This window comes from Centroberyx affinis, unplaced genomic scaffold (genome assembly GCF_046629955.1).
Source record: "Centroberyx affinis isolate AG114_WGS23_722 - 3 ecotype Tasmania unplaced genomic scaffold, CSIRO-AGI_Caff_v1 ptg003319l_1, whole genome shotgun sequence".
NCBI lineage: Eukaryota > Metazoa > Chordata > Actinopteri > Beryciformes > Berycidae > Centroberyx > Centroberyx affinis.
The window spans coordinates 64,078-90,063 of record NW_027281321.1 but is presented as its reverse complement, the minus strand read 5'-3'; the positions used below and the strand labels follow the sequence as shown (position 1 = coordinate 90,063).

Genomic DNA, 25,986 nt, shown 5'->3' with positions numbered 1-25,986 from the left:
TTATACTGAATGAAGCTCTGCTGGAAGAGGATTGGACAGCGGTATCTCAGTCACTAGACCCGCCCAATACGGAAGAGTTGTTCTCCTAACCTCGGGCATTTACAAGAAATCGCCTGACTGAAGACATGGCTGTAGAAATTGCTGCCCACGCCAAGCTGTGCAGACGTCTAGCATTGAATAACCCCGGCAGCCACCGGTAGCGTTATGGCGCGGGGGATTTCTCCGCTCCTGATGAAGGCAATGCGCAATTTCCACGCTTACCTAAGCACTGTTTATAACCCTGTCATGCAGGTAGGCCTACGCAGCCTACAGCTACCTTGTGGTGAGGAAGTAGTCGATTCCATGCTTTAGATCAGTAATTCTCAACCATTTTCATATCAAGGACCCCTAATTTAGTCCACATTAGAGCCACGGACTCCCATTTCATGAGATTTTGTCTCTCAGACCCAAATCTGAGAATATTTTTATTGTTGGATATGCTTTTGTCCAGAATTCCATGACTATCTGTATTGTAGGTAGAGGGATAACAGTGGAATTATAATCAAAATAGTCATTATTCTCTAACTGTGTTAACTTCTTGTAAATTATATAATGTTGAGGTTTAACAATTCATCAGTTTGCTGCGGACCCCCTGGAACCCCCTCAAGCACCCCTGGTGGTCCCCGGACCCCACTGTTTTAGATGATGTGTCACATCATGAACCACTCAAGGTGATGTCCGTTTCTGTAATAACAAAATCATACAACCCCAAAGGAAAGATCACTTTAATATTGCCATACCATAGTTCATGGTATTTTCTAGCCGCAGTGGTATCATAACATTCCTATAATATTCCTATAGTTTTGCTGTGATATAGAGTATGTAGGCCTATAGTTTCAATCTATTATAATCTACAATCTATTAAATAATCAATGTAGACTATCAATAGCATTACTGTTTCTGCAAGGGACCTGAACACAAGTTGAACAGTTCACGAGTTCCTATAATGTCCACATCTGACAAGCAACTAATTTCACAAATATCCAAGAAGCTCATTCTATTCTATTCTATTAACAATGCAATAGTGTAATAATTTAACAGGTTGGAGAAAGTCCCTTTTTATTTCACTTCTATTTGCGTACAGAATTACTTCCTGTTAAAAATGTCTATAGGCTAGTCAACCTAAATCTCTGTCCCCCCTTGTCCCGTCCTGCCTAGTGAGGCATTACATGGACATGCATACACCTGACCTGATCTCACACACTTAAGCAATAACTACTTAACTAAGGGGTCAAATATGTAATTAAACTGAACATGAATAAATATAAGGAAATAGCAGCTATTTTTCAAGCTAATGACTGGAGACACACTCAGACTGGTATTAAGTCAAAACTGAGATTTATGTTCATCAGTTAATAGAAAAGCATTCTAATCACACTTGACACAGAAGAAAAAGTGCATCAAAGTCAAAAAATGTTTTTATTCCCTTAATTTTAATAGTCCTGGATATTGGGGGTTTATATTATATTTGTTGTGGGTGTTTTTTTTTTTTATCTAACCAAGTCTTCATAGCAAACTCAAAAGTCCCATCAGTCTTGACACCTTGTCTTGATGTGACACTAAATTTGTCACAGCACAGGACAAAATCATCATACATACATAGGATTTTGGAATCCCATTTATGGACTGAGACGTTTGCAGTGTGGAAAAATTATGAATAGTGACATTTATATGGAATCAGTTACAGCAATAATAACAATTAAGTTTGTTTTCATAATGTGGGTGCAGTTGGGGGTGAGTGGGTGTAATTGTGATTAAGAGCTGTACAAATAATCTTGACGTGACAATCTCTTTCCATTACATAAGAAATATAGAATATAAAATATAGAATTCTTATGTAATCTGTAATCTTAATGAAATTCTATTTTAACTTCACTTTTACAGTTTACTGGCCAGTTCATCTGCAGTATTTCCTTGGAAATGGCTTCTCCTGTGACCCAAATTATATTGTTGCATATGATGTAGAAATAAATGTCTTATTGATGGTTATACTTTAATATTTTCTATTAGAACCATTGCTTCTTGTGATTCCTCCTGTAAGATGCTGTGTCCATGAGGCGTGATGGTCAACTCTTAAGATAAAAATGGCAATATCCATAAGAATGTTAAACTGAGTGATAGTCATTAATATCAACATTAACATTAATCAAGATGAGATGAGATGTCACACATTGGGCAACATTTTGGTGACCAGAGGAAAGCATCACAGAATAAAATTAAACAATGATTAAATAACCATAATGTGTAACGATTTGTTTTTGAACAGTTAGGATTCCAGGTAACAGAATAAGAGAATTATTAGACCACAAACATGTTAGAAAAAATGATTTTTCTTCCTCTTCCTCAAAGATTAAAACTTACAGAACGGTGGGAGGCGGAAAGCTTTTCACAGCTCACTCCTTCCATCAAAACTCAAAATATATAATAGTATATCTTGCTTTCTGTTTTTTTTTTTTTTTTTTTTACAAACAATACAACTTTTCAGGAACCAAGAAAAACAGCCTTGTTTTTAGCTTGACCACCATAAGTTTTAGACTTTATCCAGTGGGTTTTGAAAGGGTTTCATAAGCAGGTAGAAATTTGTCAAACCAGAGAGAACCATGTAGTCCTTAAACTGAAGGTAAAATCTAAATAAAAAAAAACAAAAAAAACACCAAAATTGAGAGTTAGGAGGTGAAATGTAAGCACCCTTTAAATGATTAAATGTACATTTAAACCTCACACTATGCTCTTGCACACTTTCATCCCTTGAGTAACCATCAATTCATTTTCTGTACCCTCTTCATTCTTTTCAGGGTGAAGGGGGACTGGAGCTTATCCCAGCATGCATTAGGCATGGAGACACCCTGGACACGTTGTCGGTCCATCACAGGGCAATCACTCACACTCACATTCATACCTATGGACAATTTAGAGTTTTCAATTCACCTGATTTTCATGTATTTGGAATGGTATGAACGTGGGGAGAACATGCAAACTCAACACAGAAAAAGCCTGCTCTTGTACCGAGACTGGTCCTTGTACCAAGATCTCTGGCAGTCAAATAGTGAGTGTTTTGTCTCCAATGTGATGCTTTCGATTTCTGTTATACAGCTGCCCTTTTTACATGAAGGTTAGGGCCTTCACAAATGGAGACAAAGCTTTGTGTGGTCAGACTAAAATGACTAAAATGGCTTGTTTAGAAATTAGAAAGTGGATGCTGTGGTGAAGTCACATGCTCCACTCTGTCTGGGTTTCAGCCAGATCTGTAGTGGCAGCTCACCTGTGTGGCAGAAGGAGATTTAGCACACTCAAGTGTCTGTTTCGGGGAAGCTGGGTATAGCAACAACAAGAAAGGTCCAGAGAAGGCCTACTGGAAACTACTAACCTGGAATGTATGCATCTGATATTCTCAACACACACACACACACACACACACACACACTGCATTAGGAATCAACTTCAATAACATAATGTAGCTTTGGTTTCATTGATTATATATATTTATTAGCATTTCCATATTTTTGGCAAAGTGTGCATTTTTATTAAAAAAAATCATAAATACACTATCAGAACACTGAACTGTACCACTGAATTTATGACAATTCCCTAAAAAAAAATCAGCTTGCTTTTTCCACGATTAAAAGATAAATTAGAGTTTCAGTAAAATCAGGAAGACTTTTAGCATTTGGACTGCAGAGATCCTTCATGTGTAGTTAGACATCTGATTATGACAAAGCCGTTTGCTTAAATCAGCCATATTTCCTACATCTTCCCAGTTTAGCCAGCTATATATTGCTTAAGCTAAATCAGTCATCTTTTCTATGGCTATTGAGCTGAACTTTGCAGGTATAAAGGTTGAGATGGAAGTACAGGTGAAACCTATTCATCATGGCTAAGGTGCTGAGGTGTTTAGAGTAAGGCATCAGTGAGCACCAATGCTCCTGCTGTGGCTGTACTCAGACCAGTTAAGGGAACATGGGAGGTACTGGTAGTGGAAGAGAGCCTGTAGCCCAATTCTAAATCAACCTCCATCGCTTAAAAACAGACTAGATAGATGCAAAGAAAGTATTAAAAAACATTTTGCTTTTTAGAGGGTATTCATTTAATCCTATCCTTTCAGATTTATACAAAAGCCTTTAAGTTGGATATAACTTTGGGGTTGATTTGGAATTGGGCACAGAATAATAGCTACTGCCACTGCCAGACAGGTTTGGACTGGAGGCTGGCAGGAGCAGAGAGCCGTGGCTCAGCTGCTGTCGTCAGGATCCTGGGGGTCGCAGGGCAGAGAGCAGACGCCGACAGCCTGGTTTATCCAGCGCTGGTCCGCCCCTCTCCTCTGGCTCTCCTGTTGCTCTGTGTACTGGCTCAGCAGGGCTCCAACCTGTTCCTGGTCCTTAAATGGACCGGGACGGAAAGTGGTCCGTAACCAGGCTCGGTACTGTGGACAAACAGGAGGGAGAAAAAACGAACATTACATTTGATTGTGTTTATGTAAATTTAATACATACAACTTACTGTTGACTTTATTGATTTTATGTACTGTATGATAGAAAAATACAAAAAGTTACTCCTTTTTTAAGTTACTACTTTGTAATCACATTTTTGTCATTTAATCAATAACAAAATAAGATAAAATGTATTTAGAGAAAATGAGTGAACCCATTATAATCTCCTTTAGAAATGTTGCTTCCCCAGAACTGATGTTTGTCAGTATGGTGTATGTTGTGATGATTTGCTTTATTGTGATTTTACTGTGTGTTTTCACTTTACACCCTGTCTGCAAGGCAACTTTCCCTTACAGAATGATAAGTTTGAACTGAATTGTAATTGTAGAACTTAAAAGTCGAGTATGAACTGTATGTTCTGTGGGAAAAGAGGATTTCCCATCCCTTCAGTTTCTTCTCAGTAAGAAGCTGACAAACAATTAAAATAGACTTTTATGAATTCAATTATCAATCAAAACCAAGACAGTAAGACTTAAGTGAATATGTTTGCAGGAGTTATTTCCTAAAGGACCAAACCCATAAATCCCATAGTCATGACCCATCTGGACTGAGCTCAATAATCCCATCATGCCGCAATCATGGAAGGATGACATTGACACAAAGTAGGAAAACAATCACAATTCTTGAAAAAGTGTAAAATAGTGTCTTGAAAAAGTGTTCAATTGTCAAATTTCTGGAAACAGGCAATTAACACATTTTACAAAGCTGGTCTTTCAACATCTACAGCACATTAGAGACTAAAAGGAGCAGACCTAGGGCTAAATCAGGATAGATGACCAAGAATGGGAAACCCCTGTCGAGGGCCCACCTCTCCAGTTGGAGGGCCTGCATGGGGATTAGACACAGCTGAGGGAAGGGAAGGGAAGTGAGGGGAGGGCAGCTGGGCTGCGATGAAACACTTCCCAGGAACAGCCTCCACATCTCCCACTCCACAGACATTCCTGCTCATTTAGTAACCTTGCTCAGGGTTTTATCTGAGCACCTCTTGCATTCTCAAAATTTTGGTTTAGGGAAAATCCCAGCCTGGTAAGACCATCCTGATCACGTGACCTCACATTCTGTTGCGCTCCACGGATCAGTCTGGACTTCTAGCCGCCCACATTGATTTCCTGAAATTACAATGTAACCGGGCCAATCAGGGACTGCGTCGTAGTTGATGACGTGAAATACAGGCCGCCGCTGGCAAAACAGTAATGGCGTCTCCTGTAGCAACGAGTGGTAACATTAACGTTAGTAAACACAGCCATAAAAACCCCGCTAGTGCATACTCTTGTTCTTGTTTAATTGTTGTTATTGAGTCTATTTCTGCAATAACTGCACTCATGGCACTAATGTTTACTCTACTAACGTTAACGTTACCGCTCGTTGCTTCGGGAGACGCCATGACTGTTTTGCCAGCGGCGGCCTGTATTTCACGTCATCAACTACGACGCTTTCCCTGATTGGCCCGGTTACGTCATCAACTACGACGCAGTCCCTGATTGGCCCGGTTACATTGTAATTTCAGGAAATCGATGTGAGCGGCTAATAGTCCAGACTGATCCGTGGAGTGAAACAGAATGTGAGGTCACGTGATCAGGATGGTCTTACCAGGCTAGGAAAATCCCTATCCACATTTTTTTTGGTCTCATCTTGGACAGTTCATTCAATATTTATTGACACAAACAACTCGGTCTATACGGAGCCCGGGAGTGGCCATTGGGAGAGAAAAAAAGTTATATCGAGTCCACGATTTACTGTAACGTGCGCACGTTTTGGTTCATTCATGCGCACGAGATACAATTTGTTCCCTCGATTTCGTTAAACTGTGTATTTTAGGAAAAAATGCAACTTAAAGGTACCTTTTAGGTATTGCAGATAGGCCTAGTAAGGATTTGGTATGTTAATATCCATTGTCTGTTTACACTGAATAGGCATATCCCCCAAATATTGCAACATATTTAGCCACTCAACCTTCAGGCCATGTAAACACAATCAGGTGGCTGCAACACACCCAGGACAGCGCCACATTTAAACATAATCACCAATATGTGCACTAACTCTTTATAAGCTCGTGAAGACCGCATTTATTATATATCAAGAGCACGTTATCACTATTTCGCGGGCACGTTTTGGCAATTTGTGCGCAGGTAAAGAGGAAATCGAGGGAACGAATTGTATCTCGTGCACATGAATAAACCAAAACGAGGGCTCATTTTAACCAGATCGAGGAAACAAATTGTATCTCATGCGCATGAAAAAGAGAAAACGAGAGCTCGAATTGCATATTGTGCGCACGTTACAGTAAATTGCGGCCATGACATAAATTATTTTTCTCCCGATGGCCACTCCCGGGCTCTGTAGGTCCAAATGCCTGAATCCAGAGAATAAAGACTCTAAATGTGTTATTCCATTAAGTGATAATACTGAAGCTGCTCCACTGACACCATCTGGACTCTGGGGCCCAAATCTATTAAATGCTTATGCAGGCAGTAAAAGTTTTTGCTCTTGTGTGTTTTTAACCTAATTAATATTTTGAGGCGTTTCAGTTGTACAGCACAAGAATTGAGGAGGGCAATAATCAAATGACTCCCTCTGTACAACTTACTACTTAAGGGCCATTTTACCTTGGGCTTGCCAGTCTTTTGAATGTCCCACAACTTGGAAATATATTTTACATTTCATTAAACCTAAAGTAAATTTTGTGTTTACTGTACTAAGATTTTATCCTGTGCTTACATAATTGTGGTGGTGTGAATAGATATGCTTTAGAGTGAATTTTCAGGACTGGCTCCTTGGTTAGGTCACACATTTTTTTTAGGTCTTGTGTCAAAAAATGTTGCCCACCTCTAGTCCAGGCCACTGGGTGCAGGAGTGAAGACCATTAACTGAAGGACAAATTTACAGTCTGAGTGAGCTGGAGGCAGAGAATACCAAAAAGCCAGTGGCTTTTTGGAGATGGTAATATAATTTATCTCTAGGGCGGCTATTGGGTTGTGGAGAAATATTCTGTATATATTTACTGTTACCGTAATGCAGACCGAGTGTGTAAAACATGCTCTAGCTTGCCTTTCCAGTAAAGCTTTTCCATTTAAGCTAAACAAGAGCAACAGGTCATGAAAGCAAGGAGCTGCTATTTCTCAAAAGATGTCCAGGAAATACAACCTCTAGTTATGTTGTGCAATACCTTATTCTTTATGAAATACAATGAAGTGAAAGTAACTCTGAAAGTAATACATAAATCCACCTTCCTAAAATTAGTATTTTGGCCCTAAAACTGAATGTAATGCATACATTTGTAAATGGTATACCATAAGAATATAGCACTGGCTCAATAAAGTCAACAAACTGTAAAAATGAATATACCATGAAATGCATAATATCAATTTATAAATCTATATAGATTTATATCAGATGTTGTGCAAGATTGTCAAGACCCTTATGTCGCATTGTGTGATCATGAAAACAAAAATGAAGCTCGCTGGAAGCCACAAATGCTTTCAAGTGTTGCAAGCTTTTAAGTGTGCACATTATGATAGAATGAGAAAGAAAGTTTGACTGTCAAATATAACAAATGAAATGAATACAAGAGAACATCATTACAATCACAATTCCTAAGGATGGATTTTTTCCTGCCATTTTTCTTTTCTGGAACGAGTGACACATAATGAGCAAATACCTAATTGCTTCCAATGTACACTGGAGAAACAGCTGCTTTTAGAGCTCAAGTCATCACCTCAAATGTGTTCACATGTAGAGGCAGAAAGTGGACTTGAGGCAGATAGTCAACAACGGGAAGGTTCAAAATGCAACCACGCTAAGCCTATGTTTACCATACTTACCCCTATACAAAGGCAATGATCAAGGTACCAAACTCCTTTTCTTTCAACAGAGAGAAAACTACATAGAACTAAAAGAAAAGAAGAGATGATATCAGCCCCATACTAGCCACCGTACTGGTTTTCAGTCAATTTTATGATAGATTTAAAATTTTTATTAATTACTTTCAAGGCAATAAATGGCCTGACTCCAGCTTATATTTCAGAGTTGTTATCTCCTTATGTGCATAAAAGCAGTCATAGATCAGCGGGCAAAACTCTTTTGATTGTTCCAAAGGCCAGATTAAAGACTAAAGGTGATCAAGGCTTTGCAATCAGGGTGATTCAACTTTGGAACAGTTTGTCTGAAGAAGTAAGTTCATGTAACACTCTATCTTCTTTTAAGAGCCAACTGAAACTCACTTTTATCGACTTGCATTCAATTATCTTGTTTTATTTCCTTTCAAATTGAGATGCTTATGATGAAAATGGCAGCAATCGAATAGCTCTTTGCTCAAGTAATTACATACATACGTATGGAATAAGAAGACAAGGTGTAGTATGCCCATTGGACAGATTTGGTGAGTTGTGTTGCACATGAATGTGCAGCAACTTAGCGTCTAAAATGGTCGAAGACATTTATTGCAGTGCATTCAACACGGCTTGTGAATGTGATGCTGTGGCGGTGTAGTGTTACAGCTGCATTAGTGGCTGCAGCACCAATTTGTAGTACAAGACAGGAATTGCACATTACAGTAATGTAAATTATTTAACCCACTTTCTTGATAAAGCAATGAATGATACGTTATAGTTTATGCTAGTTAGTGTATGCAGTCCTTAATAATACTTGAGTTGAAGTGCAAATAAATTCACACAGCTGTCTTGAGGATTCCTCACTTTCTGTCTGAGGCAGATGTGGGAAAAGCACATATACAGAAAGCCCATTTCCTCTTAAATCCTCGAAATCACTGCCAGATCTAGCAAACAATGAGCGCATTTTTTTCAGTAAAGTTATGTTGCAAGATGCTGACAGTAATACTGAACACGTGATGAGCAGTACCAGGCTAATGCAATCCCAGCAAACCCCCTCCAGTTCCCCTTCTCTACTCAAATGCTGGGTCAGTGCCATTGTAATGAAGACATGCGCTCTATAGGTGCCTCCAAACAACAAAAATGCTGCAAAACTTGAAAGGGTGCGTGTATCAGACATTTTGCCAAAGGTAAACTGCTGCGGAGGATGTCTCAAAGAGAAAATGGAAACAAAACATTTCTCACCCTCTCAAATGTGTAGATATAGACTAGCATCTGCACATAACATAAATAAAGTGATTATGAATAATGTTCAACAGAACTGTCCACTTGAAATCCTTATTTCATTCCAGAGTATAAAGGAATTCAGTTAACAAAACTGAAACCCTTGAGCCCTTGTCTTCTGATGAGTCAAGGACATTCACTCTCTTCAACTACTTGAACCAATATTTTTAGAAGTAGTAGTCATGCATCGGTCAGACATGCTCAGGTATATAACTTAAGGTTTGGTCTGTTTGGAAAAAAAAACCCTAAACCTAAAAAAAAATCCCCTAGACTTAAAGTCAGCAAGTATTTAGCCCAGATTTACTATCAATGATGATAGATAACACTTATTCTTCAAAAGTGAAACTAGACAAACAAGAACTGTGATCATGAAAGGACAGGCCATTGTCTCCAAGGATGAGGGATCGTAGATCATGTAGTGATGAAGATTATGCACCAGTTTGAGGACAAACTCTCTTGTATGGTATGTCATTGATGCTACGATGATACTGAGGTGTAAACATAAAACTATGTAACTTCACATTTTATATTTAGCTAACACTCTGAAGCTCCAGACACATCAGGTGCGAAACAGATGCACAGCGCCACTGCAAATGCAGCTTGCAGACGTGTAACAATAGTTTTGATGTTGAGTCTGTTTTCTCACACTTCAACGGGACACATGGCTGTTGATGGACACATCAGATGATGTGAGAATCAAACCTGTGACCTTCCACCAACTGTGTGAATTATATAATACCCCCTGCATTTGGTGGTTTTACAACCTGAATTCAAAATTAAACTAAATATTAAAGATTAAATTAAAATTAAAACATCTACACACAAACCATGATGTTAGTGGACCATATTTTTTTTTTATGGACAAATTTCTACAAATGTATTATTTCTACAAATGTTTAAGGCAATATGTATTCAATCCCTTTGCAGTGACATATTGAGTTAAGGTGCAATCTGCGGCCAATTCAATTGACTGGACATGGTTTAGAATGAACACTTATGTCTATATAAAGTCCCATGATGCACATCAGAGCAGAAACTCTGCCATTAAAACCAAGGAACTGCACATAAAATTCAGAGGGTATAAAACAATTTCTGAAGTGCTGGGGGTTTACAGGAGCACAGTGAACTCCATCATTAGAAATGGAAAAAAATATGGTATCACCCAGACTGTTCCTAGAGTTGGTCAAACTGAGCAACCAGGCAAGAAAGACCTTGGTCAAGGGGGGAGACCAAGAACCCAAGGTCCACTCTGACAGAAGTACAGAGTTCATTGGCTGTGATGGGAGATCTTCCCAAAAGGACAGTCGGTGCAGCACTTCACAAATTTATGGCAGAATGGCCAGAGGGAAGCCTCTCCTGAAAAAACAGGGATGCAACAGCAGGTTTTTTTGGGGTCAATTAGTGATTTTGTAACAGTGTGATTGGCCGATCACGATCTGATCACCGCATGAAAGAGATAACGACTGCCTCTGACCAGTCCTAGAACACTAAGGGCCCTATTTAAACGATCCATGGCGCATGGTCTAAAGCACATGGCGCAAGTGCATTTAGGGCGTGTCCAAATCCAAATTGCTAGTTAAATGACGCACAATGTGGGCGCAAAGTAAGGCGCAAAGGGGCTGTACTAAGTCCCTTAATTAATCATAGGTGTGTTTTGGGTGTAACATGAACTCAACCAATCAGAGTGTCATCTCCCATTCCCTTTAAGAGCCAGGTGCACTTGCACCTTGGCGCATTGCTATTTAAATGGCGGATTCGGCAAGTTGGAGAAACGAACGGTTTTCTGCTGAGGAAACGGATCTGCTCGTGCGCGATGGCGATGTGTGTGTGCGTCGGGTATGTTGTGCGTCGGGTGAAGGTAAGATGCCTTTGCAGTTTATTTTCATGACTTTTTGTTGGGCTTTTACACATTCACTGTTTTGTTTTTCTTGGTTGTAGGTTGCATATTTAGCGATTGGCAATGTGTGATGATGGTTAACGGGACATGCACGTTGCGCATTTGGCATTGCGTAATGGTAAGAGGGAGATGTAGTTTTTGGCATTTGGCATTGCGTAATGGTGAAAGTATATAGCAATTTGGCAACAAAATACATGTCAGGAACGAAGTAAAGTGCAAATTGTCATAGTAGATGATCCTATTTTTCTATTTTGCATGGTAACGTTGTGGGAGAGAGAGAGAGAGAGAGGGAGAGAGAGAAAGAGAGAGAGAGATCTTACTATTTGTATAATGTGGCCTTTAAATAGCAGGAAATTACTGCACCAGACTTTAGACCAGGTTTTTGTTGGTCAATGGCGCAATCACTTTCCACTGCCTCAAGATAGCAATGCGCCTGACCACACCTCATTTTAAGACCAACACGCCCATGGGCGCAAAGATGGGCGCAAGTACATTTACTATTTAAACAACGTGGGTGCTGGGTGTGAAAATGACAACTGCGTCAGTCGGAAACTAGCAATGACACTTGCGCTGTGCTTTGCGCCGCTTTGCGCTGGGTGTAAGATAAGGCCCTAAGTGCGTCTTGAGAAGGGAAAAAAACCACTCTGACCTGCAGGACTCACTGCAACTTTTTAACCTTTGAGTTTAAGGTTTATTAGGCTGTTTTTATATTATTTACTGTTATCTAATTTATTTTCATCTTATATACTTTATTTCTTTGTTAGGCCTATATTTTTCCCACTAATGATCTCTGTATAAAATGGATGGGTGTGGTGAAATAGAGTGGTGAGCTCCAGGAGAGGGGACCAAAAAAAAAAAGGCTTCTGGTGCTGAGGGCACCGTGAAAGAGGAGACAAAACACAAAATGGGTGGCGCCCACGATTGCTGCAACTGGAGTGGTGAGCTTTTGGAGAAGGGACAGGGAGGGGAAAAAATATTTTCAAAAGAACATTCAGTAACTTGCTGACATGCAGTGAAACCAGTCATGTAGACTATTGTGTATCTGTTGTGGTGCTGTCGCCCGGACCGCAATGTTGTGCTAACGCCTGAACAGTGTGTTATTAAAATTGACAGCTGTCTTAATCAGAGAGCAAAAGCTATGATATGAATCATCACTCCACACACACACACACACACACACACACACACCCCCACACCCTGCACATGACTGGACTTGGACCCTAGCCCCTCAGAGCCCCCACCCCATTTATTATTATTTGCATTTTTGTCTCCATAGTCTCTATATTATGTACATTACCTCTATTGTTTTATCTTAGTACCTCTTCTTTTTTATTATCTTATTGTACTTACTGTACTTTACTTGTTTTCCATGGTACTGTCTGCCAGTTGCTGTGGCACCTAAATTTCTCCAAGGGGATTAATAAAGTGCTATCTTATCTATCTTATCCTAAATCTGTAGCTTGTTATTAATTTTTGCTCAAGGGCAAGTATCGCGAGCAAAAGAAAAGCTAGACATACAAACAAGACATACTGTATGCCTATTGCATTAAATGAGATAACAGTTGGCTGTAAGCTTTCTACAGGCGATTTAAATAATGTCCCTGTGGCGAGTCAAAGCATATATTAATTGTTTCTGTTGTGTATTTAATTTTTGTTTAATCCATTATTATGAAACCAAGTCAACAAACACTTCAACACCTTTCATACTGACCTCACAGCAGCTTTAAGATACACTTTACTAACGTGGGCGTGCTCCCGCTCAGAGTGCTGCTTTGAGAAACGCACGAAGGTAATGAGCGAACCTTCGTAGGATCACACTTAAAAACACTCTTTACCTCTAAGAATGATCGGTACTGGGAAACAAGGCCCAGGTCTTTCACTGCGCCGTAGTCTTGGCAATTCTGAAATTTAAAACAGCAAGGCCGCTTAAAGAACAGATGGGCCCATTCTTTGTTAAAATATAGAGCCTGTATTCAATTATTTTCAAATGGGACAAAAACATAAATAACAAATAGGCTTATCATCTTTGCAATGCCTATAATGTGATCGTGCAGTTTGAACGGTGATTGGGATGGCTGACGGATTGGTGCATCCTGAAAAAAAGGCACATGACAGCATGCCTGGAGTTTGCAAAAAAGCATGTGAAAATGGGGCAAAAGACTGATAAAACAAAAATGTAACTCTTTAGCGGTAATGCAAAGCACTACGTCTGGCGGAAACCTGGCACAACTCATCACCCATCTAACACCACCCTGCATGGTGATGGCAGCATCAAACTGTGGGCCGGCTTTTCAGCAGCAGGGACTGGGAGAGTCAATGCTGCTGAAAGGGGACTTGTAAGAATAGAGGGAACAATGAATGGAGCCAAATACCGACAAATTCTTGAGGATAAATTGCTTCACAGCACTAAAAGACCTTGGATTGGGGTGACGGTTTATGTTCCAACAGGACAATGACCCTAATTAATACAGCTAAATCAAAACTGGAATTCTTCAGAACAAAAGTTAAAGTTCTTGAGTGATCCAGCCAAAACTGTTGAAAATCTGTGGGATGACTTGAAGACAGCTGTTCACAGACGCGCCCCATCCAACTTGACCTTGCTTATGCAAATCTGCAAAAAGAGTGGGAGAAAATCCCACAATCCAGATGTGTCGAGCTGATACAGACTGATACAGACCGGTACCAACGTATCAGAGAAGACTCAAAGCTGGAATTGCTGACAAAAGTGCTTCTACAAAGTTTCTCAGGGGATTAATATATTTGCAAACAACTCAACAGCTTCTACAAAGTTTCTCAGGGGATTAATACATTTGCAAACAACTCCAAAAGTATGTTTTATGTTGACAATTGTTTTTTATTTTTTTTATTTTAATCCATTCTAAATTCAGGCTGCAACACCACAAAATGCAGAAAAGGTCAAGGGGGTTGAATGCTTTCTGAAGGTACTATATGTAGGAATTCATTGTGTGTTTGCGTGTGTGTGTGTGTGTGTGTGATCCGTCATGTGTGTACCTCTGAGACTTGTGTCATCTGGTACTCCTGCAGCTGCTGCTGGAAGCCGTAGTTCGGGCCGACAAAGGAGCGAACCGCCTTGACAGCAGACAGACACTCCTCCCAGCTGTAGTGGGTGACAGTCATCAGGTAGGCCACCACCATGGTGGTGCTGCGGGACACGCCTGCAAGGCTGCAGGGACACAAAGTACTGCTTAATCACTGTTTCACAGCAATCGGTTGTTTAATATCTCTGTCCCTCCAGATAGCTGAGGATTCGTAATGGTAATAGGTAAACTAGTGAACAGGTAGTGGATAACTGTTACAGGTATTAGATACAGTTGCATCTATTTTGTGTCTTGTGCTTTCTTTTTTTTCCCTTGTGTTATTTTGTTTGCATGTATTACATAATTTTGTTACGTGATTGACTGTTGATTAGTTAGATCTATGCAGGGGTTGTTCTCTATAAAGTCCTTTGAGAAATGCTTGATGAAGGGCTAACAGCTACTGAGAAGGGGATGGGTCCTGCTTTGGTCATGAAAACCTACCAGTGAACCAGACAGGATCCACCATTTAGACGACACTCGTGGATGAAGCTGATGCACTCTTTAAAATGCTGCGACCTGGAAAAACACAACACAATGTGAACTAAGTGTGATGACGACTTAAGGGCTTCACCTTTAAACATGTACAGTTGCAAGAAAAAGTATGTGAACCCTTTGGAATTACCTGGATTTCTGCATAAATTGGTCATAAAATGTGTTCTGATCTTCATCTAAGTCACAACAATAGACAAACACAGTCTGCTTGAACTAATACCACACAAACAATTATATGTTTTCATGTTTTTATTGAACACACCATGTGAACATTCACAGCGCAGGGTGGAAAAAGTATGTGAACCCTTGGATTTAATAACTGGTTGACCCTCCTTTGGCAGCAATAACCTCAACCAAACGTTTCCTATAGTTGCAGATCAGACCTGCACAACGGTCAGGAGGAATTTTGGACCATTCCTCTCTACAAAACTGTTTCAGTTCAGCAATATTCTTGGGATGTCTGGTGTGAATCGCTCTCTTGAGGTCATGCCACAGCATCTCAATCGGGTTGAGGTCAGGACTCTGACTGGGCCACTCCAGAAGGCATATTTTCTTCTGTTGAAGCCATTCTGTTGTTGATTTACTTCTGTGGTTTGGGTCATTGTCCTGTTGCATCACCCATCTTCTGTTGAGCTTCAATTGGTGGACAGATGGCCTTAGGTTCTCCTGCAAAATGTCTTGATAAACTTGGGAATTCATTTTTCCATCAATGATAGCAATCTGTCCAGGCCCTGAGGCAGCAAAGCAGCCCCAAACCATGATGCCCCCTCCACCATACTTCACAGTTGGGATGAGGTTTTGATGTTGGTGTGCTGTGCCTTTTTTTCTCCACACATAGTGTTGTGTGTTCCTTCCAAACAACTCAACTTTGGTTTCATCTGTCCACAGAATATTTTGCCAGTAGTGCTGTGGAACATCCAGGTGCTCTTTTGCAAACTTCAAACGTGCAGCAATGTTTTTTTTGGACAGCAGTGGCTTCCTCCGTGGTGTCCTCCCATGAACTCCATTCTTGTTTAGTGTTTTACGTATCGTAGATTCGTCAACAGAGATGTTAGCATGTGCCAGAGATTTGTGTAAGTCTTTAGCTGACACTCTAGGATTTTTCTTCACCTCATTGAGCATTCTGCGCTGTGCTCTTGCAGTCATCTTTTCAGGACGGCCACTCCTACGGAGTGCTGAACTTTCTCCATTTATAGACAATTTGTCTTACCGTGGATTGATGAACATCAAGGCTTTTAGAGATACTTTTGTAACCCTTTCCAGCTTTATGCAAGTCAACAATTTTTAATCGTAGGTCTTCTGAGAGCTCTTTTGTGCGAGGCATGGTTCACATCAGGCAATGCTTCTTGAGAATAGCAAACTCAAAACTGGTGTGTGTTTTTTATAGGGCAGGGCAGCTTTAACCAACACCTCCAATCTCATCTCATTGATTGGACTCCAGGTTGGCTGACTCCTGACTCCAATTAGCTCTTGGAGAAGTCATTAGCCTAGGGGTTCACATACTTTTTCCACCCTGCACTGTGAATGTTTACATGGTGTGTTCAATAAAAACATGAAAACATATAATTGTTTATGTGGTATTAGTTTAAGCAGACTGTGTTTGTCTATTGTTGTGACTTAGATGAAGATCAGAACACATTTTATGACCAATTTATGCAGAAATCCAGGTAATTCCAAAGGGTTCACATACTTTTTCTTGCAACTGTATATATATGGCAGTACACCTTTTTTTCTGTGATATTTTATAGGTCATCGCTGGCTCAAATCTGGAAACTATCTTTCTTGTTAAGGCAAGGCGGTACAAGTGTTATAAAAGTTATAAATAGATTTCAGGTTATACCTTATGGGATATGAGAAAGGACCGCATGAACTGAAACCCCTGTGTTGAGGCCCTCACTTAACCCTGATCTATACAATGCCTCTGCGGACTGCGTTGGTTTTTTCTGGTTTTAGTGATACTGTGCTGACACTGACTCTGCAGGTAGCTCTCAAATACAGTGGGAAGTCCCAGAGTGGAGAAAGTAGAAGTTTTGTTTTAAGCACAAAGGATGCCAAGGAGTAGTGTTTTTTCTACTCCTCCAACTTGTCATGTGAGAAAAATACAGACTGGTCTATTGTGCTCAAACAGAGAGTGTGTGGTAGACCAGAGCACAGACAGCAGGGACAGACAAGGGAAGTAGCTGTCCCCATTTCTGTTGATCGGCAAAATTACAGCAGTTTTTAGCATTCATTCCAGTCTTCATAATAGATATTCAGCGAACAGCTGCATTCCTTTTAGTGGACCATTCATGTTTTCATGTCTCTGCTCTACAATCCTAATAGTTAGGTTTTACATGTCAGGCTATTCTCACAGATGCAAGCCCATATCACCAAAAGCACAACACAATTCCTTTTTTACTAGAAAAATATTTAGCTGCTAATTAAAATAAAAAGATCACAGAAATGCTTAGACCTATGATGCGTCTCTGGGCAAAAACTAACAACAAAGCAGGTGAATCTAGACTTTTGCACAATGTAGTGCAACTGAACCCCCAAAATCCTAGTTAAGCACTGCCAGGAAACACTGGTGGTGTATTGCACAATAAAGACGTGTATGGTTGATAGCACTGTCTCCTGAGGGGCAGATGCTGGTTACTCAATAGCCTCAACAGACTGGAGCTAAAATAGATGGACTGCCACTTTGCTTCTTTCCTTCTTCCTGAGATCCAAACTCCTCTTGAAAAGATGTCCCCTCAGCACTTTGTTCTGTCTTTCTAGCCCAGAGGTTTCCGGCTGTCTTGTTTAATATGCAGAAAATTATCTTGTGACAATGATTTGAGGTTTTTAACAGCTGAATCCAGAGAAAAATACTGAAACAAAAATAAACTGTTGAGTGATATTGCCACTGTGAATATGACTTTCTGCAAATACACCATACCCTGAAATTTTAAGCCCTAAATTTACAGGGATATAATTACATTGATTTAGATAAGTGATCAACACTCAAACAAAAAACTTGTAAGAACTGAAATTTTATTTTGGAAATATTTGATGCAAGTGCATTTTGCACCTTCATGGTGACTGCATACCATAGATCAAAACCATAGCAGACTCATCATCAGTCTGTAATACTGCGACCGACCAGGAATGACAGATTTACAAGAGTGTGTCAGTCCTAGTGATAAGGACAGCATGGTGACACTGAACTATGCATAAACACATTTGTAGGTGTTTTTTTTTGTTTTTTTTAGAGTTGGATTGAAATAAGATTTTGCTCACCATTGTTCTTGTCAAAAACAGCAAAACATCTAACATTTTTTAATAAATTTATATCACATATTATTTCTAAATTTGTATTAATTCAGAGGGTGCCGACGTCCGTGCCCCAGGTATCGATCCTATGATGACCTTGATGATGATATTGACGATGAAGACTGAGTTGGTGTTGATGTCCCACACCAGATCTGGTTTCACCCAAGGTTCTTATCATGTTTATTTCTGTGTATTTTGTTTGTTTGTGTTTGTGTGTTATATCCACATATAATGTCTGTTTGCCCACTCTCGGCACCGATTTATTGCACGCCTGACCATCTTGGAAGGGGAATCCCTCTCTGTGAGATTTTTGTGGGAGTTTTTCCTTGTTTTCATTGGAGGCCTAAGGTTGGGGGATATTGTTTTCATTTATTGTTTCATAACGTGGGTGTTATGAATCCCTTTGAGACGGTAAATGAGATTAAGGGCTGTACAAATAAACTTGATTTGAAACTGCTTCAGTGTCTACAAAAGATGTAGAGTCCAAGTGAGAAAGATGGTCTCTGCTGTGGACCTTACGTCTGGGAGGGGCCAATAGACCTGGCCATAGGGCCCCCTAGCTGGCGGGGCGACAGTTGGCCTCACCGCTCCCGTCAGTCAGACCAGGGATTGTGACAGAGGGGGTTTATTAAAGCCCTGGGTGGTCGAGGCCAACAGCCAGATGTCACAGTGAGGTTTCCTTCCTCTGCTGCCTTGAGGGAAGGACGCCTGATTGCAACAGGGGAGGTCAAACACCTCCAGCCCAACCCAATCAGCAACGTCCAACCGAACACCAAACCTCAAGTCTCATTAACCTGCATCTGACCCCGCTCTGTTCTCTTCTCTCCAACCTGTAGAGCTCCTCTAGGCTCAACACAACTTCTACAAGTGCAGAGCTCCAACAGCATTAACTCCCGTACTCTTTGGCATTCCTTGTGCTGAAACTTCTCACTTGTACTCACATCAGCTGTTAACTTATCACCTACCAGCAGACATGACATCATTAAGACCAGATCATAAAAGTATACTTGCACATGAATTCTGTGTTTGCTTCCAGTCATACAGTAGCCCACTTCATTATTCATTCATGCTGGTAATGGTGGATCAGCCCAGCTGTGATGCCTGTGGCTAGCACCAGGGAATTTGGATAAGGAGTTTAGAAGAACAACATCATCCAGTCTTAACAGGTATCAGTGCAGGGGAACTACTGGAGCTAGTGCTAGAAATCAATACAAACGTTATGACTAATGCCTTATGTTAGAGACCGCTCCAAGGGTGGAGGGACAGCTCATGCCTCTTTCAACATTGAGTCTGACTCCTGATGAACAATGACGCATTGTACATTCTCTCTCTCACACATTCACACGCACACGCACACACACACACACACACACACACACAAAGTGGAAACTTGTTTGCACCAAATCTGTAGGAAACTTACAGGATTAATGTAGGGCTGCAACTAACGATTATTTTCATTGTCGATTATTTTCTCGATTAAACGATTAGTTGTTTGGTCTATAAAATGTCAGAAAATGGTGAAAAATGTCGATCAGTGTTTCCCAAAGCCCAAGATGACGTCCTCAAATGTCTTGTTTTGTCCACAACCCAAAGATATTCAGTTTACTGTTATAGAGGAGTAAAGAAACCAGAAAATATTCACATTTAAGAAGCTGGAATCAGAGAATTTTGACTTATCTTTCTTAAAAAATTACTCAAACCGATCAATCGATTATCAAAATAGTTGCCGATTAATTTAATAGTTGACAACTAATCGATTAATCGATTAATCGTTGCAGCTCTAGATTAATGTGATGTTGAGAGGTCTACATCTACGAGCCAAGAGATGCACATGGCTGACTATTCATGTAAATAAAAATAAAACTACTTGACCCTTCACCCTCTACTATTCTAATTTATAAGGTCACAATAAAAACAAATCAAACAAATCATTTAAAGGTCCATTTCTAATAACTATTAACTGGAATCATTCAATTAAAAAATCCAATCCATTAAAAATCCAACATCAACAACAATTCAAAAATTTTTTTTTCCAAATCTTTCTCAACTGTCATAGATCTTAACAATAAAACTAATGCAACCGTTTGTGTTGGGCCGTCACACCCTGGGACCACAATCTGGAGGGCAACAGTGGACGTGTTGAAACCACACTGCATGATTCATCACAGCTTCAGGCATTCACATGGACAATACAATTCAACATCTGAGGGGAAAGCACTACGACAACTTCTGAATGCCTATATGTGTGTGTGTGTGTGTTTACTCACAGGTTCTGGCTGGAGGCATCAGCTGCATGGATACATAGGTAGGTCATGTCCTGTAAAACAAATTTTAAAATTCCAAGAATACAGGCCATGTGTTTCAATTCTGGACATCTGTAAGCGCTCTCATATTTACAAAATGGCAGTTGTTGCGTTATGGTTCACAACAAAGATGGTGCATCCAGTTTAGAGCTTAAACACACTGCCAATGAGTGTTTTCTGAATAAGGCCTCGCTATCAGGGAAAACAAGAAACATTTATGCACACAGCCTTGTAGCTAAGGTTTGGCCTAAGTCAGTTGTGGTGATGGGAATCTGTCACTCAACAGGCCTTTAACGGATGTGGATCCTAAACCCCTTAAATCTGGTACACACACCAATTTCTCATCTAAATGTGCAGTAACAGGCTTCAGTGCCTAAACCAGTGGTTCTCAACCTTGTTGGCCAGTGAACTCGAAAAATGTAAGTGATTCTAGCTGACGACCCCCTGACATGGGCATCAACTCATAGACTGATGAACTGTAACACTGACCAATGACTTTTAAGCAATTCCACTTGATTATTAAGGGAATTTGGTAGCTGAATGATGTTCATCATTTCATAAGAAGAAAGCATTTATCAAAGATCCATGATGATATACAGTATATTTTATATTAGAACTATGGTTTTTGGCCTAAACCAAACATGATGTTTGTACTCGTATAAGCCTTCAATATACATGTACCAGGCATCATTTGAAGAATAAACTTTCACCCCTTTCAATAACTCTTTCATTTAAGTCTACTTCTACAGTTATATGTGTACACAGTGATTGCTGGAGCACTTCCAACTATGGGATACTTCCTGGACCATGATGCTTCAAAGTAGATATAAGAGAGCCAAGTAGCTGCATATTATTAAGGTTATCTGGGGCCTTGCAATATATAAATAACAAATGATTCACCCACTTTTCAAGACAAGCATATGTAAGACATTTAAGACAAACAGATTTAACACTGATGAATTTAGAGGACAACTGGACGACATGTGTTGAACATATTGTGGGTTTTGCAAAGGCAAAGGGGAAAATAAAATTCTCTACAACAGAAGAATAAATGACTTTTGTCTGCTAGTAATGGTAGTCTATGTGACAGACACTCTTTAACTAGAAGATGTAAAACTTGCAGATCTTGGTATCAGATTATACATATATTGCCCCAAAATTAGATATTATTATTTTGGTTATCATCTGCTAATTACACCAGATTTGAGTGGGTAAATAAAAAATAAATAACTTTATGTGGGTTTCAGATGTCAGTAGCTCCTGTTCATACACACACCTCTTAGCCATTAAAGTTGCCCATGCCAGGCCTAAATGTTTCTTTTTCAACTATGAGTCATCACTACCCCCAGCTGGCTGCAAGGACACATCACAAAAACAATGTTCTCCACTCTCCTTGGTTACTACCACACTGCAATGAGCAATGAGCACCACTAAAGACATGGATACACAAACATACCATACAAAATCTCTAAGTAGAATTTTAACAACAACAATAACAAATTGTTTGACATATGGCATTTTGGTACGGGGAAATTAAACAATACCAGCTAACCTGGCAGTCCCACTTACCTCAAACACGGGCTTGGCATTGTTGTACACAGACAGGATGTGGGTGATGCCATTCTGAGACAGACTTTCTCTGTTCTCCGCATCTGGGACAGAGAGAGAAAAGGACAAATCCCACTAGAATCATGTCAATGAGTCTCACCCCACCCAACCTCCCACAAGCACACAAACAACTCTGACCAGTTATATTGTTTGCAGCTTCAAAAAGCATGTCTGCAAGTTGCTAACTGTCCTGCAACATCTTTTGGTGCAGTCGGGCCTGTGGTCACTTGGTCTTGTCACTTGAGTTATTTTCAGCCACTGTGCTCGGGCCATCTTGTGGGGCCGTCATCACAGTGGCTAAAGTTAGAAAGGTGTGGATGCCACATTATCTTGGTAAGGGTATTACCAGGCCAGGGAGTGACACACTAACTATTTCTGATTCTCTTGTTTTATTTCTGATTACTTGTTATTTTGCTTTACTAGAAACAAGACTTTCTATATCTAATTTAGCTTCTTCTTAATTGCCTTTCTGTCCCTCTGGTCAGCTACACATTCACATCCTTTTACTCTAGCCTATCAAATCTATGTTTGACAGCAGAACAGCTCTAATGCTACAATCATCTGATGTTGGATGGTTACCCTATGTTATAAATTAAAGACGGACATCATTTAAATTTAAAACCTTCTAAAACACTGGATTTCAGAAGCCCAATGTGACCCACTTTTAGGGGTGGGAAGCACCCAAATGCTGCAGATTTAGCACAATAGATTTGGTAACTAATATGAAAATACTGCAACTGTTAAATGTTTTGTGACTAGGTATTTTCTCTGGATACTGCAATATAGTGAGATGCATTGCTAGTTGAATCTCAAAGCCTTTCAGAATTTCAAATACATGCTAAATTAACATTTTGTCCAATTTTAATATTGTATCATTTGGAAGAACACGATTATGTGTTGTGTTGCATACAATTTAAAACATCACATTAAGATGAATCATGTTTGTCTCACCTCTTATATTCCCAAGGTAGAGCCCATCGACAACCTGTGAAGCAGCATTCACAGACATGTTGAATTCAGGTTAGATATCCATTACAGTCCAAGCTTCAAAAACCTCATATGAAAGGCACAAATGTGCTGGGTCGAGCCAGAATGGACTTAAGGCTTCTGGCTCAAGACTTTAAGAACAGACTACCAAGAAAGGAGATGTTCCCAACACCCATACAAGGCCTGGAGCAATCATGCATGATTATCAGGATAAAGTGCTGAGTGGCAAGCAGCTACTGCAGTGTGTTGCTGTAACAGTGTGTTGTCTGAAGATGATCTTATTGCTAGATCCATAGTAAAATATTATAAAGCCTGCACAATGTTTGGCTTTGATATTTATTATTGTAAATAAAAATTTAGACAACCACTAAAAGATCTGCCAATGCAAAGTCTTTTTTGCAATTACATGCTTGGCTCCTCACTCCAGTTTCAAGGAGAAGATGTCATGAAAAATGCTCAGATGGCAATTTGGATGGAAAGAGATGGAAATTTAACTTCCATGTAATTTGTTCGTTAGTACTGATCTTTTAATTCTCAATTTGCAAATGTGTGGGAATGTGCCAGTTCCAAACTGGGTATACAAACGTTGCAGAAAATGTAGACAATATAACAATCATTTTGTGATAATCTATTGATTTGATACCCAGAGGAAAATTGCTTGAGCAATTGCTGACACAGGTGCTTGAACCCAGGCCTTCCCAGGTGAGGGCCAATCATGCCACCCTGCTGCCCCAAGTTTGGTTAAAGTAAATCAGGTATTTGACATAACACAATATGATGATTTAGTCACGAATTTAGAAAAAAAAATGTCATAGTTGCCCCCGTGTCTGTCCATTTAACGTTAGTGGTGGCTAAATTTTGCTAATGCTTTTATATCTCAGCAGAACCTCAGCTCAACCTAGGCGGGCTAAAGGCTTGGTTTTAGTTGTTCAAAACATCAGATAACACAGCCTACTATACAAATGGTCAGCTGTCTGTCGCACTGAACCTACTGTACTCAAGGTTCAACGTGCACGGTGAAAGTATGGATTTATGTGTCAAGGGTTTATTTACAAACACAGCTGCATATCTATGGAGAGAGAAAACATGTGACGTGATTGACTCCATCAACCCGATGCAGTGTTTCGCGACAAAATCACCACGACGTTACTAGCAAGTACATATTATTAACAAAACCAAAGCCTACCTTGTTCATTCCATTACCCATGACGACTCAAAACCAATCTACGAAGAGCTACACTAACGTTTGTAACGGTTACGAAATGTTGACATTGATTTCAAGCCAATTCTCGAGGCTGGACTAGGCTAACTTTTAACTCAGAACATCCTGGATAACCTGCGCTGAAGTGGCTCTGTGTCCGCTGCTCAGTTACATTATCAAGTTTAACTGACGTGCCTTAAGAGACCAGTGCCATTATTACAGACATTAACCTCGTCGTGGCTCTGCTGGCTGGTTCCGTCGTAGTGTATGTTCTTCCGGATTTTTTTGACGTGAAACAACTGCAGCTGCGGGTTCATCCGGTAAGTGACATCATGGCAGTGTTGCGGTCCGCTCCTCAACATCAGTGCTTCCCTGCCTTCACCTTCACACAGGGGCTTTTCACATTTTCATACATTCAGGAATGCCCATGCTATAGTGAGGAATCCACACATACAGTAGCCTATGTCATTACATATTTCTGCAACAATCTCTCTGGATATTGAAAAAACATTCGCAATCAAGCTGAAGTAGCCCATGTATACATTTAGATTACAAAAAAAAAAAAAAAACCCTTACTGATGGGCATGTCTTAGGCGGGATTTTTCATTTTGATTGAATATACCGAGTGTTTCAAAAGTAGGGATAGAATTGTTAATAATAATGAAATAAATGTATAATAAAAATAAAATGATAAAATAAATACAAATAATATAGTAATAAAAAAAAAAAAGCTATAGTCATTTTAACTTTAGTCATTTTAACAAAATAATTCAAAATCCAATTTAAACATTTATTAAGACTACAAATCATAGCCTACTTCGAGAACATTAATATTAGGAAATCACACTTGGTAAGACTTCTGTCCTCACTTAAGTGTAAGTGTTCAAATGGTTTCAAGACTCTTGCATAGTCCTATTCTGCATTGCTTTAATGTATATAAAACGTATACCTGATGGATGGATGGAGAGACGGCTAGATAGAAGTTTTAATATTTTCTATGACCCAAGACCTTAAGAGTAAACTTGTTCGTCGCAAAGAATAGGTTTGTGTGAATGTTTAGGTGACATTGCCCATCATTCGCCTATTGCAACAAATGCTTCTGCAGTCCGCTGGCTTGTATCAGAAATAAACAGTAGCATATGGCAGTGTGGTTGCTGGCAATCTGATCACCAACTTCACAGAATTAACAAATTGGATGTAGACATTTTTTCTTTCCATTTAACATAACATTTGAAGGAGCCTACGCCCAAAAATCCCTTATAGAGATCCAAGAGCCAAAGGATCACAACTCACAAGCATCAAATCACACTAACTACTATTATGGCTCATTATTGTTTACTCTCCTTTCCCTGGAATAGAGCATTTCTGATATGAAACAGCCAATTAGTGCAAAAAATTACTCATGTTGCAGTCACAGCATTTACAAAATTAAATAAAGTAAGTAAGTACAAAATTAAGAGTCAGAAGAACTA

General features: G+C 39.7%; 1 protein-coding gene across 1 annotated transcript; it reads right to left on the bottom strand.

The window, feature by feature from the left end:
* Positions 1 to 3,509: 3,509 nt before the first annotated feature.
* On the bottom strand, positions 3,510 to 24,782 carry dusp22a (dual specificity phosphatase 22a). Its single transcript, XM_071538623.1, has 7 exons — positions 24,500 to 24,782; positions 23,278 to 23,311; positions 22,288 to 22,370; positions 20,683 to 20,732; positions 15,074 to 15,148; positions 14,547 to 14,718; positions 3,510 to 4,459 (listed from the first exon to the last, which is right to left on the bottom strand). Exons 1-7 carry the CDS (start codon positions 24,518 to 24,520, stop codon positions 4,268 to 4,270), a joined length of 627 nt encoding a protein of 208 aa, XP_071394724.1. The 5' UTR covers positions 24,521 to 24,782; the 3' UTR covers positions 3,510 to 4,267.
* Between the last annotated feature and the right edge of the window lie 1,204 nt (positions 24,783 to 25,986).